This window comes from Archocentrus centrarchus, chromosome 16 (assembly GCF_007364275.1).
Source record: "Archocentrus centrarchus isolate MPI-CPG fArcCen1 chromosome 16, fArcCen1, whole genome shotgun sequence".
Classification (NCBI taxonomy): Eukaryota; Metazoa; Chordata; class Actinopteri; order Cichliformes; family Cichlidae; genus Archocentrus; species Archocentrus centrarchus.
The window spans coordinates 11186552-11203752 of NC_044361.1; the positions used below are offsets into that span (position 1 = coordinate 11186552).

General features: G+C 41.3%; 1 protein-coding gene and 1 long non-coding RNA gene across 4 annotated transcripts in view; one reads left to right on the forward strand and one right to left on the reverse strand.

Moving 5' to 3' along the window:
* Window positions 1–10863, reverse strand: part of me1 (malic enzyme 1, NADP(+)-dependent, cytosolic) — a 98943-nt gene extending 88080 nt beyond the window's left edge. The window contains exon 1 of the mRNA XM_030749477.1: window positions 10701–10863. Within this exon, the coding sequence (XP_030605337.1) occupies window positions 10701–10829 (129 nt within the window). The 5' untranslated portion in view covers window positions 10830–10863. The remainder of the gene's footprint in view (window positions 1–10700) is intronic.
* On the forward strand, window positions 10624–13904 carry LOC115794152 (uncharacterized). Of its 3 annotated transcripts, none has more exons than XR_004021161.1 (4): window positions 10624–10709; window positions 11881–11965; window positions 13286–13375; window positions 13752–13904. It is a non-coding gene; the product is annotated as an uncharacterized LOC115794152 (long non-coding RNA). The 3 variants fall into 3 exon arrangements; XR_004021159.1 differs by lacking the exon at window positions 10624–10709 and adding an exon at window positions 10835–10973; XR_004021160.1 differs by lacking the exon at window positions 10624–10709 and adding an exon at window positions 10866–11003.
* The last annotated feature ends 3297 nt before the right edge of the window (window positions 13905–17201 follow it).

Genomic DNA, 17201 nt, shown 5'->3' on the forward strand with positions numbered 1-17201 from the left:
AATTTTTACCACAGACCTTACAGTAGAAGTAGCAACAAAGGTGGCCCTGGCTGTTCTTAATACCAAGTTGAAAACTAAAATAGGAAGAGTATTTTCTATTGGAAAGCCATTATTATGGAAAGATTATTATGGAATCTACGAATTGCTTCTTTTGGTGAAGAAGCAGATTTAGAGGATCAACGGGGGTTATCAATGATTTGAGCCCTGAGCGAGAATCACACCCTGAGACCAATGAGCCACATGCCCAAAACATGAACATCCCTGAGCTGCTGCTTTATTTAGCAGCAGACAATCACGGCTTATGCAAGATACATCTTGAGGAAGGCAGTGGTGGAAATGGTTAAAGCTGACTGACGTTTGTTTTTTAAAGAACTTGAAGGTTTTGTACTTGCTAAGCATAGATTGTCCAAATACTTATGAAACCTTTTTATTATACATGAATAAAATTCTGTTCAGATAAATGTGGGACTAGGTGTAAAAAGTAAAGTATATCATATATCTGTACTTTCCCTGTCAGCTGGTATTATCTGTATTTCCCTACAGGATGGCTGGAATTTATAGCCTGTGCCTAAACATTACATCTACTATTTGTCCATCTTCCATCAAAGACAGGAAAATCTGCAGGAATGTGTAGAGCGTGGGTGTCACATAAAACACACAAAAGGACTGTTAATAATTTGTAGACCACAGCAGCAAAAGTGTGTGAAAATCAAGACTGCCATGACTTGTAAAACTGATCAGTGACTTGAACAAATATTTTGCCTTCAACGCCTGATGCAGTCTACTGCAGTGTTTTTTTTATGTCCACCTAAGCTCTCACTTTTGAATGTTTGCATTCAGTGTGATGGCACAGTGAGCAGTAGCAGGTGTCTTTACTCTGTTCAAAGTCAGAGGTTCTCAGCAGAGGCCAGATGCCCCCATCTGTTTCCTGCTAAACTGGCAGCCATAGCAGGGTTCAAGAGGATTGCCCTCTGAATAAAGCCCTTTAAATCCATCCTTTCCTCTCAGGAGGAAGACAAAATGCACACATCAGCTCCCAGCCATCTCCTCTCAGGATCTTACAGCCTGACTAAGCTTTTCCCAAAGAATACCTTGCAGCAAATGTGCCGTGTCAGGCCTGCATGTGCACCTAAACAAATCAGGTCATTAGCAGACAATCTTTGTTCAGAGGGCCAAACACGTCCATCGGGAAGCTAACTAATGGTTTCTCTCTCAACATTTCAGCTGCATGTTGTTAGCAATGCTGTCAAAGAAAAGCAATGAGAAAAAGAGCTCTAACAAACTGGGAACTGGAACTGCACCCACACAAGAACCTTTTGGACTGATATGATTAACTTTTTTTTCATAAAAAATGTATACCTATTATTGTTTTATTTTACATATAAAGTTATCTTAAGGACAATGATGTACTGTACATGGTTAATGGCAACTTTATGGGTTTTTTGCAGTCAAATAAAAGAACTAGTAAGAAGTAAAAACTACACAGCTAGAAGTATTTTTGCAACCATAAGACAGAATGCAGGTTTTGGGCACTTGTGTATTTGCTGCCCCTTTTCCCCATCTAGCTTTTATAATTTCTGTATTGTAACTGTTAGGACTGCTCACGCAGATGACTTAAGAAACCATGCTTCTTTGTGTTTGCAGTCTTGATGTTTTTGTTTTTGCGTTTTTGGCCACAGCGGCTTTTGTTAGCAGTGGAAAGAGACCGTAAATGGGGGAAAGATACAAGGGAAGACACGCGGGCAAATTGACGACAGGCCGGGACACGAACCCGCGTCACCCGCACCGCAACGCGGCATATGTATGTGGTCGCTGGCTTCACCACTAAGCCACCCAGGTGCCCCGCAGTCTTGATGTTTTAATAAGTAAGGAGAGTTTTGTTAATTTTTCACCATATTTTTATAAAAATGTATTTATGTATTTTTTCTCAGGTGTCCTGTCATTTCTTTGACCTTTTTCAAAATATATATCATCTTTCATTTTGTGTTAAGTAGACAAGACAGAAATATAGAAATAACCAGAGAAGCAATCTTAGCATAATGAGAAGCACAAACACCACAAATTGTGTTTGAAGTTTTGTGCGTCAGTACCTCTGGCTTCACCAGCATTTCTTCTATAACGTTCAAAAATGAGCAAAGCAACACATCTCTTGTCCAAATCTGCGCTTAGAGAACAGACAAACTCTGAGCACGGAGTCACTTTCATGGGTTATGATCTCCTCCTAGCAGCCCTGAGTTCTGAGACTGACCCACAAGTTCATCTAAAATCCTCCAGCTCAAGCAAATATGCAAACGCAGGGCTCCTTAAATCAGGAGGTGCCAACTTGTGAATGTACAGACACGCTTTTTGGTCAAACAGCCTTGAGAGCCGAGCCGCTGTTGACTCAGGGAGGGCAGCCTTAAAGTGGGTGGAGGCAGCAGTCATGTAGGGCTCCTTAAACACATCCAGTTCCCTTGAGGCAGCCCTTTTCGTGCTGCACAATCCAGGTCCCTTAGGAGCCTGAGAGTTCCTGGAAAAATGTCCAAAGCCCTTAAGAAAATCAGCTCTGTGCTTCAAACATTCACTCTCAGTTAGTACTGCTGCATTCATCGGACACACTCAGGTGACAGTATGAGCCTCGACAGCAACGTCTGACTCTGCAAGTGACTGTCTTGTTATGAAATCTCATTTGTACTGTTTGTTTTCTGCTGCAAAAAACAAGTCAAAACCTCCAGCTGATTAATGCAGACAGGAAGACACAAATAAAACAGATGCCTCAGTGAAGAGTCCACTGGGTGACCTGTCTTAATGGAACAGGAAATCTCCCACAGACAGCCAATCCAATTTCAGAGTCTGCCCTAAAATAACTGTCTAATTCTGTCGTCAACACCCAGAAGGAAGAACAGACGTGTTGTAAAAGCAGCTTCTGCACTGGCCTTCCTACACTGTGTCAAAAAGCAGCCTGTCTCACCTCTGTGACTTCAGTTAACTCTTTATCAAGAAAGCATTTTTTTTCCTTTTTTCCCTGCAACTGAGTTCACGTAATGAATATTATTATGAATGTAACACCTGTGAATCTACTGTTACAGTAAAAAAAAAAAAAAAGTAAAACTAACACCTCTCTTTACTATACAACTATTGCTACAGTTAAACAAATGCTGGGTCATCAGTGACACAGCAGGTCGCAGTCAGTGGTAAGTCATGGCTTTTCATTTTTAAAAAAGTTATAGTTTTGCCAGTTTGTAACTACCTTCTTTGAGCTGGATGGGTCTGCCTTTATGTGTCATCAAATCTGAAGACTGCATGAATGGATTTGCCCTTGTGAGGAAATCCACTGATCGCAACAATTCCTTAAGTGACTTTGCTGCACAATTTCACTGCTGTAACTGCAGGCGTGACCAGGCTTTTACCCTGCTGACTGAAGGCCATTAACACTAACCACCTCCTTTTTCATGAAGCTGCAACATCACAGAGCCTGTCAGTCTGCTTGGGATCAATCATAATGATAGCCATCTCTCTTGTCTCGGGAAAAAAACATTTGAGCGTAACGGTCATACACCCACAAGCTGCAGAATGCTGAAACCAAATACTACCTTTAAATTCTCTCTGATGCATCTTTGTTAAGTCATGACAAGACCTCCAGCACTCTAATATAAGAGACAAAAGCAGCATTGAGGTAGAGAGGAGGGGAAAACGACAGGCTGAAAGAGGAGGGATGGTTGGGATGAGCTTCATAGGAAGGTGATGAGGCTCTGACAGTCTCCCTCTGTCTGTCTGGGACAAGCTAATGGCTTCTCCGTTGTACTCACATGAATGAGGACCTATCTTCCCCCCCAAAAAACAACAAAAAAAAAAGAAACACACACAAAAGTGAGCTGAGGAGGTCCAGCTATTTGGAAGCACTTGCTGCTGAATAAACACAGCGTCAGAAATGTATGTGTGTGCGTGCAGACAGTTGAATTGACAGTCTGATCATGTTACACTCGGTTTATTTGAGCCAGCCCTGAAGAAAACACTGATAAAAGCACTCATGGTGCTGCAGGCTAACAACACAACATAGGCATGTGTGTTCGCCTCTGTGTGTGCACGTGTGTTTGCGTGTGACTGTGTAAAGCTCAGGTTAGCGGGGTGATCGCTGGAGGGGAACGGGGGTGCACTTTCTCTCTGTCTGCCCGATCCACTCCAGTCTATCAGAGGAATGTCTGCTCACCAGCAATGTGACCTTACACACCTGGCCACACCTGGGACAACTCACACACATACATGGTGTACACATATTCATATAGCTCTATAGCTCTGTGGTCCACATAGTGAAACAGATTGACAAGTGCAGCTGTTCTCCATGGAGTCAAACACAGAGAATCTTGTCCCATTTTAGCCACTCAGTTAACGAAGGCTTGTAATCTGGGTGACAACATCCTTGATTTTAACCTCAGATAACCACTAAACAGCTTGTAACCCACACAGACAAATGATCTAATAATCCTACATCCAATGGTCAAGTTTCTCACACAATATGATTACAATTAAAACTAAATAATATGAGTAGCAAAGAGGGTTGTGAAAGCCATAATGCAAATCTAGAGACCTCAAAAGGGGGCTTCACAAACCAATGGATGACATCACAGCTTTGTCCATATTTGATATACAGTGTATAGCAAGAGGAAGCTTAGTTTAGAATAACTCTGGCTCTGACAAAATGCAAAAACCAACCTGAGACAGCCCAGATAGTAGGCTCTGAGAGACAATGCTTAACGTTAGCTTACTTAACGTCTATCTTAGTTTAGCTTGTTAGCATGTTAACGTGCTAAAAGTACAGCTGAGGTTTATGGGAATTTTGCTTTGGAGTTATTTTGGTCATAAAAGTATTACAGCATTCCATATACGAGTAGCAACATAGTTATTACATGTATCCTGTATCCTCTTCAGGCACCTCTGCTATAAATGTTATGCACAACATGTGCTGTTCTTGCAGCTGATGGTGCAGCTGCTGATAGAGAGGAGCAGCCTCACTCTAGTTCTACTCTACAGAAGTAAAATAGTGCAATTCACATAATGTTGAACTGCTCACAGTGCAAAAACTTTAATTACAGTAAGTGCTCGTTGTTCCTTCCTGCTTTTGTCAAGAGATACTTGTGAAATTATTTAACGCTTAATGCACTGTCATCACAGACATTACAGGATTTCCCCTAGGATGTGAAATGTTGGTTCTACAATAGATGGGTGCTAGAAAGCTATGAGAGTGATAAATGCAGAAAGATTCCCAAGGTTCATGGGAACCTTGGCGAGCAGCGCAAACAAAGCATTACTGTAATGCTTCCCCAACACAGCAAGCTGTCAGCATGAAGCTTTTCTGAGTCGGGATGGTGCAGAAAACAAACTTTGCCGTCATGTCTTACTGACACGGTGACTCAGCAGCCATCAGAGTTCCAGACTGCACTGCCTAAAGTCACTGCCATGTCAACGCTGCGTTTTCTCTTAAAGAACTGTGACATAACTAAGTTAGAGTGCATGCAGTCTTATGAAAACCTCATCAGGCTTTGATATAGACGCAAACCGGCTGGAGCTCATTATGTTTCAAATGGAAAACTCAGATCAGTCGTTGCTGTGCAAACACAAAAGCACATGAGAACTACAGAAAGGAAAGGATCTGAAGCCAAGCCAGAGCTGCAATATTCCCACTTCCGAATGAAAGACCATTTTTATTTGTTGCCATTTGTTTGCTTGTTGCTAAATTTATTTACATCTCGGTTAAAGGAAAATGCAAACCCTTGCGGAGGAAAAAATTTTTTTTTCTGAGAGCCGAAAGTAGCGGCCAAATGGGAGAAACTCTAACATGAGAGCTTAATGACTTCCAGTTGCTTGAGGGTTATCAGGAAAGTTGCCATTTTGGCATACCAGCACATCCTCAGTGCCCAATCAGATAGACTGCTGTTTACTACTCGCCAAAAACAGAGGTTCTTAATTTCAGTCTTTCATCTGAACGGCCATCTTGCAATGTTATACGTGGAGGCTGTGGTTACAAATGAGGCATTCATCTACAGTGCTACTGAGCAAGGACTTTCAATTTTACTCAGTATTCATAGGCTCAAATGATGCATGCTGTTAGTGATCTTAATGACCTTAACAAACAAAACATTATTGTTTAATCAAGGGGATCAGTGTGAGTTTACGTCAGGTTTAGCGCACTATTTCTCACTCAGAGGCCTGCTGTATTTGAATGCAAGTCTTTGTGAGTCTGCTGTTGCCAGGTTTGATGAGGGTATTTTTTAATACAAATAGAGAAAAGACAAGAGTAGCAGCTCTAATTCTCCTCAACCACTACAACCTTCACCTACAGATCAGAGCCCGTGAATGAACAGCTGTTAGGCAGCTCAGTTTAGTGTGAGAGGCATCCCTGATGAGGTACTAAGAGCATTTTTAAGGATGTTGTTGTTATTGTTGTTTTTTTGGGGGGGGGGGGGGGGGGGGGGGGGGGGTTGAGGCAGGCGGAACCAGCATCAGAGAGACGCACTGAGGGCTGAGATTCACACAGATGCCTCATTTAAGTGTGATCAAGCACAGACACAGAGGACTTCTGTGGAGCGGGGCCAGCACTCTCTTCTCCACCACAGAGGACCCTTTCTACCTCTCGCACCCCACTTCATCTCATTATTGCATGGTGCGCACACATAAAACACACCTATAATATCCGGTTCCACCTCTGGGGAGGGAGCATTGAATATGAAGTAAGGTGAAGCTGTGTGCGTGTGTCCATGCATCTGCTGCGCAGGCTTACGTGCATGTGTGGAAAGATTAAAAGGAAATCGAAGCCTGTCGATGTGAGGACAGGCTGCTTTCAGCGCTACGTCCCTCAGCATCAATTAACAGGTTGTGCAGTGACTGGCTCCTATAAGAGGTGAAGCAGGCCAGCTGAGGGAGGTAAACACACCTCATCCCCTGAGCTTGCGCAAATCAGGAGGAGGGCAACAAGGTGCCACTGCCTTAGCCACAGAAGCCCCCCTGTGTACAGCCACTAACACGCTTTAGCAGTCATTTCCTACCTTCTCCTCCAATTTCCTTGACCCCGGTCACATACAGGACTGAGAGGAGAAGGTTCACCTGGCTGCATCACTTTTTTTCTGATATGATTCTAACTTCATTGTGTGTGTGTGTGTGTAAGTTTGGGTTAACTGTAGCCAGCTGATGAGGTGGTCAAGTTGACCTCATACTGTACAACCACCAATCAAGATTAACCAAGATTATAACCACTATGTATGGGAGCATTTGTGTCCTAGCTTCTCCTCAAACCACCAAATATAGACCGTTTTATAACCAAAACCTTTACTTTTGTCCAAACAGTTCTTTTTGTACAAACAGAGCACAGTCACAGCAGGCTCCACCAGTGCTTGCTCCTGATGACTCTTATTAAACCACATTTTCTTCCAAAACAATATAACAGCACAAACTGTGAGCTCATTTAGGATGGCTAACTTTAAAATGAGATTAAAAGCCACCTTGTAAAATAAAGAACAAAGGACTTAGGCTCTTGTTACATTCCTCCTTGACACCACTGAGAAGAAAGTCTGGAGAAAGAAGAAAGAGGAAGAAAAGGGTGGTAAGCAAACAGTATGAGAGAGACTTGTTTTATAAAGGAAATATGTGTGTTTCTGTGTCACTTCAGTCAAGATTTATGTTTAAGGTCCAGCTTCTTACACATCCTTGATTTAAAGAGACAAAACAGTGCCACAAGCAAACAGTTTACTTGGCCAGGTCTAAGCAAAGGTCCAGGCACACAATAGGTCCACAATAGCCACAATGGCCTCTGTCACACACCTCATCTTACTATAAAGAAATGGTTAAAGAACTATTTCAAATCAGTTCTCTGATAAATTCCACTAATCAAATTCAAATTTCTACAACAGAAAATGAAAGGGAATGTTCAAGATGGCAACTCAAAGACTCAAAGATTTGCTGGTATTAATGAGCAATGGTGCAATGTTGCAATAGATACATAACAAAAGCGTATATTTACAGCACAGGGAAATGACTGATAGAACAGTAAGGAAAGCAGTGAGCAGTGCATATGGTTTAAATAAAATAACAGCTTCATTAAAGGTATTGACACATTTTCTTTATAACAAAATAGATTATGATTTATATTACATTTTAAACCACTTGGAAAGTTCACATGACTAGGAGCTGATTCGCTGGTGGAACCATTATTTTTTTCATTTAGTTTCATTAAATTTTTTTGTTTGGCTTTCAAGTATTGTTCAGTTTTGCAGATGTTCCTCCTACACTCTACGCTGTGTATGTGAGACAACCTAACCTGACATAGAATGGGAGATGAATCCCGCCTATAGACAATATATAAGGTGGAAGTAGCCTTAGTGATGTCACTTAGTGGTTAGCAAAGCCCTGCTATCAAACCTCATGCTGAGCATTTTAACCATCAACATCTTGGTGTTTTTGCTTTGGAATCAGATGAGACAAGGGAATGGTGACCCTCTTACAATGGCCATAGTTTACAAAACTGACTTGTTGTTCTATTCAGTATGAGGTCACAGAGCACAGGTGCCATTTTCCCGCAAACTTGCATTAAAAAGAATGCAAGTCTAAGACACTTAAGCCTGCATTTGCAGCAGGTTTGCTCCCTGTGCTCCTACCCCATTGACCAGTAGGTGACTGGTTTCCTGAAAATGAGGAATAGCAGGAAAGCAAGAACAAAAAAGGGCAACATTATGTCACATGTGCTTAAAACATAGTGAAAAACTGGCCACCCACACTAGTACTAAAATCATGAACTTCATGGCAACAACTCCAGCCAGTACAAGATGCTACGAAATACGATCTTACACAGTCTTGATATTCCTTTTGCAGATAAAAAAATATTTATTAAGTTGTGCAGGTTCACCACAATGCTGACATCACTCTACTGCTGTGCAACACCATATTTCCCATAAACTGTCACAAAGAGAACGTTACTGTATTTATTGCAGTCCAACAATCTTTTGACTTTTTTGGTTTATCAAACGCTGTTTGGAGTTCATATGGAGCTCAGTTGGGGTTACATATATGCAAACAGGACATTTACAAAAGAAGACTAACACATGCCTTTATTCCTTTATTTCAAAGCTCACAACCCCTGCAGAACAAAAGATGCCATTTATGTGTCTGGCTGGACACACCCACATTACAAAGGGTGCCCTTAATTTATTCTTAGTGGTCATGTTGCATTTGTTGACATGCAGCATGAGGTGCTGTCAGGGGTGGTGTGATTAACCTGCCTAACAAACAGGCCTTTATGCAGCCACCGTTTCTCCACCCATCATCTCACATACACACACACTCACACACATACACACATATTGGCCTGTTTGACCTCCACTATCTCACTTATCAGTTGCCAGGCTGGCAACTCCTTCATCTCCAGTAAACCAAGTGCAACGTTTATCAGCCCAGAGCAGCTTGTATTCAGAAAACAGACAATGCTTATAGTTTCAGTGTGTATTTTGTATTTTGTATCTGAGATTCTAGTCAAATGAACCAGAACAGCTTAAATGTTTTGAATATTGTCAGACATTTTCCAAGAGTGAAACACATTTGGCAACTGAGAGGCTAGAAAACAGAAACAGACAGCAGAGAGTTCTAAAATTGACCTGAGAGGGTCAAGTGGTTGTGGGGAAGACTTGACATATGAGCGAGCCTAAATTCAGCCCTCGTTCTGAAGGTCAGTCAGCACCATGGACAGAGACCCTGTCATCACAGCCTGACCTCTGGGGCCCCGTCCCACCACACAAACCAGGAGAAAGCACTGGAAAAGCTCAAAGGCTGCCATACGCTCATTGTTTGTTGTGCATTTATGGCAGGCATGGACATAAGTCAGTCTAATACAACAGCAAAGGGTGGTCATAAGACTCATGTTAGATATGTTTTTCAAACTATAACATAATGCAAAGCCATTCCCTTTTTCTCATGATCTACGAGGAAGCTGCTCAGCACAATTTATTGCAAGGGTAAGCAACTTCCAGCAGGTCCCCGTTCCTCATTTTACTTACGAAAAAGAAAGCAAGCTTTTATTCCTCTGTGACAATATGCTGAATCACGCTATAGTGCTACAGTACTCGAGATAAGATGGGCCCGAGCCACTCCTAATCATGTTACTATCACGCCGTGCTTGTCGGGGCAAAGCAATATGTGACAGGGCAGTGTTAAAAGGCCAGGCTCTCCCTGCCAGCGCAGCCTTTGGCTCTTTAAATCTAAATATAACCGCGTCTAAAGCTGATACCTAAACCTCCGGGCTGCTGCTCCATTCACTGTCTCCTCTATGACTCCTCTATGCCGGTTATCCAGTCATAAAACTAAGACTGCTTTATTACTAAATACATACCATAGAACTCAAATGCATTTGAGTGGTGGTAGCTTTTATAATGAGTATCATAACAATGTCATACAACAGGTAGTAAACAATCAAGTTAGGTGTTACTTAATAGCAAAGGTTGAGTAATTAATCACGCTTAGCAGCTGCACCCCTTAAAAGTCACGTAAACTTCATGAATTCGGCTATAATAATAAAAATAACCGCCATGTTTCCTCGCCCCTATTGATACTTGAGAATGAACTTTGCCGCTATATTTAGAGTTGTAATATTTCCCACAGCACCTGAAGGCATCAGCTAACTTGTCAACCTTGTTCATTGAAACAAACGGAAAAGTCACGCGCGGCGTGTGAGCGCTTACCTTGTTCAGGTGGGGGTTTCGTGTAACATCGTAGCCCCTCTTCTTGGTATGAACGAAGTTTTTCCTCTTGTCCTCGGACTTGTGCATCTCCGTTTCCACCGACTCCCGTCTGACGAGTCCGTGTGACATGTTGTTGCCGCTTTAAATAGAGCGAGTCCTGTGAACTGTTGTTTACTCAACAAGTGGATGCGCAGGTCCAGCCGCAGAGATCTGGTCCTTCACGTCTGATCAGAGGAGTCTCTCAGTTCAAGAAGAGCCGAAGCCTCTTTATCAGTGAGGCTGTTTTATTGTAATTAACTGAAGGTGCTGATATGAGCAAAGTACCTCCGTGTTACCTGACCTTGCAACAAGACGCCAAGTTCCTGGAGCGTAGTTACAGATTCTCCTAAGGATACATAATGTAACCCCTTAAAATGGTGTAGATACACACCTTACGACACCTTAAGACTGTGTATGAATCATAATTTAGCCTATAATGATTAATTGTTATTTGCATGTGTAGCAGCACCAAATGAGTGGGTGCAGTATTATCAGAAGTAGTTTATATAATAACTACACTCAGAACACAAGCTCATTGATAGTAGTAGGTAAGTAGTTGCAGGAGCAGGAGCTAGTAGTAGGCCTTGTAATATTAATGCTTCTGTTACAATAACTTGAGCTGAACAAGTAGCTTTCTTGGGAAATAGAGTCGGTTTGTAAACTAGGCTAAAATATTGAGTTTGGATATTGCTTTGCATTATTTCAGACCTTCCTCCAAGTCTGATTAGTTGTAGGATTTGTTACAAACGCATAGCTAAGATCATTTTTCAGGATGGTGAGTCTGAGGGCCATGACAGCACAGATATTTGAAGCCAAGGTCAACCTCCAGCCTTGACACAGTTACAGAGTTATGTAACAGTAAGCAGCAGTGAAGTCTGACAGTCAGGAATACCCTGGCATTCTGCGAGTGAGACACGGGTTATTCAACCCTCGGTCCATATGTCTCGTGTTTATGGTGTGACTGCTCACAAATCAGAGTGGACTTTACCCAGAACAGGATGATTTATCCAGATTCATGAATTTTTATCCAAGTAGGGATTTGGAAATGTGTGCAGAATCATGTGCATTTACAAAAACATGTCATATTCACTGTTGTTCATTAACAAAAAATGTAAAAATTATACTTTTTTTTTTTTCCCAGTCTGTCCCACCTCTGACTGTCAGCACGTGTGACTGAATGCTGAAGTTGAATCCCAGGCGTTGGACAACTGAGGCTGGATTTTATGGTAAAGGATTGTAGTTGTGTTGAGGGTGTAAAAATGGTCAGACTGATAAAGTGATCTTAAAATGCTTGCTGAATGGGAAGTGGAAATCCAAAGGTGAGCATGAAGTGCAGGAGGAGAAAACGTCTTGATCTTCATGAACAGTAATGGTGTCATAAGGTGTTCATCTCAAAGAGAAAAGCTGAATTTATAGTTAATGGCAGCTTTTTCAGTCACATTAAGCCCAGAAATATTGCAACTTTAAAAAAAAATCCTAGTATTGCAGGAGGATAGTAGTGCAGGATGTGTGCATACCCAGAGGGATTTATGGATCAGCTAAGAAGGATTTTTAATAACTTAATTTGATAGGTTAAAAGAACAGTTTTATTGTACAGTTATTCAGCTTAATCATATTTAAAGCTTGGACAGTTTAGACAAAATCTTCAATCGTCTTTCAAAAGCTGCACTTCCACTATCCCTAGCATCCTCCTTTGTCACCGAATGAGTGACAACCCTCTGCATGTCCTCCTTCACTACATTCATGAATCTTCTCTGAGGTCTTCCTCTTTTCCTCCTGCCTGGCAGCTCCATCTTCAACACCCTTTGTCCAGTATATCCACTATTCCTCATCTGCACATGTTCAAACCATCTGAGCCTTGTCTCTCAGACTTTATCTCTGAACCACTTAACCTGAGCTGTTCCTCTGATGCACTCATTTGTAATTTTGTCAGTCCCGATCACTCCCAATAAAAACCTTAACATCTTCAGCTCTGACACTTCCAGCTCCATCTCTCTCATCAGCCACCGTCTCCAAGCCATCCATCATAGCAGGTCTCATAAACCTTCCCTTTCACTCTCTCCTTCCCTCCTTCGCTCACAAATCTCCCCTGGCACTCGTCTCCGCCCACTCCACCCTGCCTGCACTCTCTTCTTCACCTCTCTTGTGAACTGTCTGCTGCTTTGGATGAGCTTCTTTATACATCTTCATCAACACTCTCAAAGCAAACATCACTTCTGTAGTGCTCTCTCAGCACTACAGATACAGATACAACACTGCTGCTTACTGAGAGTCACCTCTTTTCTTTGCCTAGCTTCAGCAGCTTTCCCATTTCTTCATGGCTCATCAACTTTATCCCTATGTACAGTAGTTACTACGGCCCTGCACACCACCCTTGTTCCTTGTACCTTAGTCAGAATAAGCTTATTTAATGTAACTTATATAACCATTTTTTTTCCGTGATAACTTAATATAACTGGATATATGGAAAAAGAAGGAAAAAGCTCTTCACTGTAACATGACAAAAGTTTTGTGTTTTTTTAAGATGTCTTTTTGACATTTGGCAGGATGAGGCTGAGGACAATAACATGCAGGAAATGGTCTGGGGCAGACTCAGACCCAGGACCCTGCAGCACCTTTGGCACCCCCTCAGCCAGGTGAGCTATAACAGCACCCAACAAGTTTAGTTTTTGACTTAAATGAGAGGTACTTTTAGCTGTTCCCTTACTTCTCTAGGGGATGCCACAGTGGATGAATCTGCATATTTGATTTGGCATAGATTTAACGCAATATGTCCTGATTATTTAAGCTCCTAATTACGACTTAAAATAATAGAAGCGACCAATTTTGCAGTGCTTTTTACCCCCCAAAATGTTTGTCTGCAGTATCCCAACAATACCTGAGTAAAGCGGGGAAAATGTTGGGTTTCTAGTACACGTTGCTCTCATCAGTTGAGACACACCGCAATGACTCTTTAATCAATTTCAGCTGCACTCAAAATATGTTCTAATCTAAAGTAAATTCTGTCTGCAGGTGGAACAAAGAGGCAGCAGACACGATGCAATCAGGCTGCTGCGGTTCATATGAGGTCACATAGTGTTGCACGATTCGCTTTCACTGATAATGTTGTCCTCAAGTCAACATCAACATTAAACTGCTGCCAAATGGGCAAACCTGACCATGCTCTGTGATATCATACATTTGTATTTCTCTCTTATTGCATCATTAATTAAATATTGATGATTCAATTAAGTCAAAATCTAAAGGTATGATTCAGAAAGAGTTCAATACATACCTGCTTCATTAGGACTGTGGATGTGGTGGCACACAATCATCAGCAGCCACTCGTCATCGCATTTTAATTTCAGTGTCTTTTGTTAATGTATGATTTCATCACTCATAGCCAGGCATTAATGGTTTTTTCAGGCATATTAGAAGACAAAAAAAATTCTAATGAACATGAAATGCCATTTTAAAGTGTCCTTGAGTTTAGGTTTTAATTGCCAAACTGGATGCTGCTAAAAAAAGAAATGGTGTCATTGGCTAAATAAAGAAATGCTGAAAGTCAGCTATGAAACCAGAGGCTGGCATCACTCGCATCACATGGGTCAGCGCTTGATATTGATCGGTGTCTCCAGCCAAAGTGCGTCCAAACAAGACCAGACAAAACCTCCTGATCACCTCTTTTTTTTTTTTTTTTTTTAAAAATCAGACTTTCACTCTGTGTTTGAGTAACAAATCTGTTCAACAAACATCTGCCATCTGTTTCTGTATCAAGCTGGAAGTTATTTTTGAGGGTTAGGCAGGATGCCAGCTGGCAGTGGGAACTATGAGGAATGCATGAGAGAGTGTGGGACGCACCAAGAGCCCACCCATTAAAGGTAATCACAGGACTGGAACAGCTGGATGCTCTTCAGGAAGTCATCCACCTGGCTGAATGTGTTTATGAATAAACAGAGAGAGAAAACCCACATTATAATTTTTTATAATCCAACATCAAAAAGGAAAATCTGTTTGTGATGTGTTTTGACACTTTATCTGTCAATGCACACAAGCTGGAAATGCCTGTGCCAAGTCACTCTGTTTATTTCAGTTCTGCCACTTATAATTGAAGTATATATATAATAGCCCCAACTACCTAGAACTACCAAGCAACAGGTGTTAAGCAAACCATGTGCAGATTAAAGGATTTTTTTAATTGGAAGATTGTGTCACAATAGCAAATTTCAGCTACACACAGTTAAAAAACAGTGATAGCCTCTGACTGTAGCAAGTTACAGATACTGTTGCACATATAGAAACTAAGTGGACTGGTATAGCACTTTTCAACTGTACTTGAGCTCTCAAAGCACTTGCAACACGCCTTATTCTCTCTCTCACACACACACACACACACAAGCTCTTTTAGCTAACATTCACGCTTCCTTGAAGTATGATTTTGCCCAAGGAAGCTTCAAAAAGGGCATTATGGTGTTGCCATCTTGCTGTTTTTAAACAGGACACAAAGAGTGAGGGGGCACTGTGTGCTCGTAGGGTCACGACTTGTTAATCGCAAGGTAGGCCTACCCTAAAGCATACCCTGCATTATACCTTTTCTTGACTCTAACGGGAAACACAGTTTAAAAACTCATGTCTTATTCAACAAGACTTGAAAATAGTGAGTAGAGTCCAGTAGAGTCCAATACAGACAAAAGACCACCCACCCTTTGGTACAAGCCTTTGTGTGATAATTGCTGTACTACAAATAAGGCCTTCTTGAGTTGGACAAGCAAACACGCCTCAACAGAAAAAAGAGTAAGATGGGCCTTTTAATGGGTGCATGTTGGAGACTGATTTTTAATAATTTTTTATTTAATTTGGCACCCATTTATGTGCATGAAGTTTGGAGTTCTGTAGTGATTGAGTCCGTAGAAAGTTGCTTGCGGACTACGTGCCTCAACATCCGCTGACCCCACTGTGTGATTTTACATGGCCTACCAGTTTGTGGCTCAGTTGCTGTCATTCCCAATCGCTTCCACTAACAGCTGACAGTGGAATATTTAGTAACAAGGAAATTTCTCAACTAGACTTGTTGCACAGGTGGCATCCTATTACGGTAGCAGGCTGGAATTCACTGAGCTCCAGAGAGCGACCCATTCTTTCACAAATGTTTGTAGAAGCAGTCTGCATGCCTAGGTGCTTGGTATATACACCTGTGGCCATGGAAGTGATTGGAACACCTCAATTGGAACAATTCAATGATCTGGATGGCTGAGTGAATACTTTTGGCAATATGATGTATAACATTCTATGATTAAATAGTCTACAGCAAATAGTATACAGCTGTGCTAGCAGCTCTGTTGGTTCTTTTCCTCTACCAGCAAAAAATGCAGCAAATTCTGAAAATATCACAAAAGAATGACTGAGGCTGAAAATTAGCAACATGCAGCAAAATGCAATAGCGACAGATGTGGTGAATAAATGTCTTCGGCATCGAATGAAGCTTTTGTTCCATGGCTTAGTTTGTGAGGTTATGCATGCTTACATTTGTTAGCACTTAAGAAATGACAGATGAAAATCTTTGGCCTAATTTCTTTTATGAACCAAAATATAGGAAAAACTAGAATTTTGCTTATGGTTGTGTTAGATGAAAAGCCAAGAGACCACCAAAGTTAGGTGACCACTGATATGTGCATCACTTTTTAATAACAATCCATCTAAAGTTTCTGATTATAAAAGTTCTGATTCAACATTAGAAATAATGAGATGTTATAAAATTTCATAGCAATCCAATCTATTAGATACTGTCATATCTCAGCCTGGAAAGCAGTGGAAAAAAATCAGCTGACTGTCTAAAATACTGACCATTGATACAGTTTAAATTCCACCTTGAGTAATGATGTGAGCTTTAGATGAATGGCACTCAGTCGTGTTCTGCAGATAACGAAAGACAAATCATTATGATTGCTTGTGATGTAATGTCATAAAAAATGCCCCCTCCAGCAATAACTTGTTACATCATTAACAGAATGATTGTATGCGGTTTACCTTTGATTTCAATTGCATCACCTTACAACTGTTTATGACCCTGTTGATCCAGCTGTTTTATAAATATAATCCCTTGTTAAAACATCTTAATAATAGGCTTGTATTAAGGAGCTGGACTCATGGAGTTTGCATTGTGCACAGTAGTCCCTTTTGTGTGTGACTGTTTTGATTCTAGTTTATCCATAAGGGGCTTTTCTGGGCAGGAAGAGGAGGAGACAGCAGACAAAGACAAATACAATTACTAGGAATTAAATCAGTCAAAAGCAAGTGGTTTTCTCTCCTACCTCCATTTATTCGGCTGCATACTGACATCAACACCTGGCCATACTTCCTGCACTGCAGCTGACGGTAAAGGATTCACAAACGTAGTCATTAAATGTAATTAGAGCCAGACTTTATGGAGCAGGAAAACCATACCTACTGATTGCATTGGCACTTGTCAGCATATACTTTAGG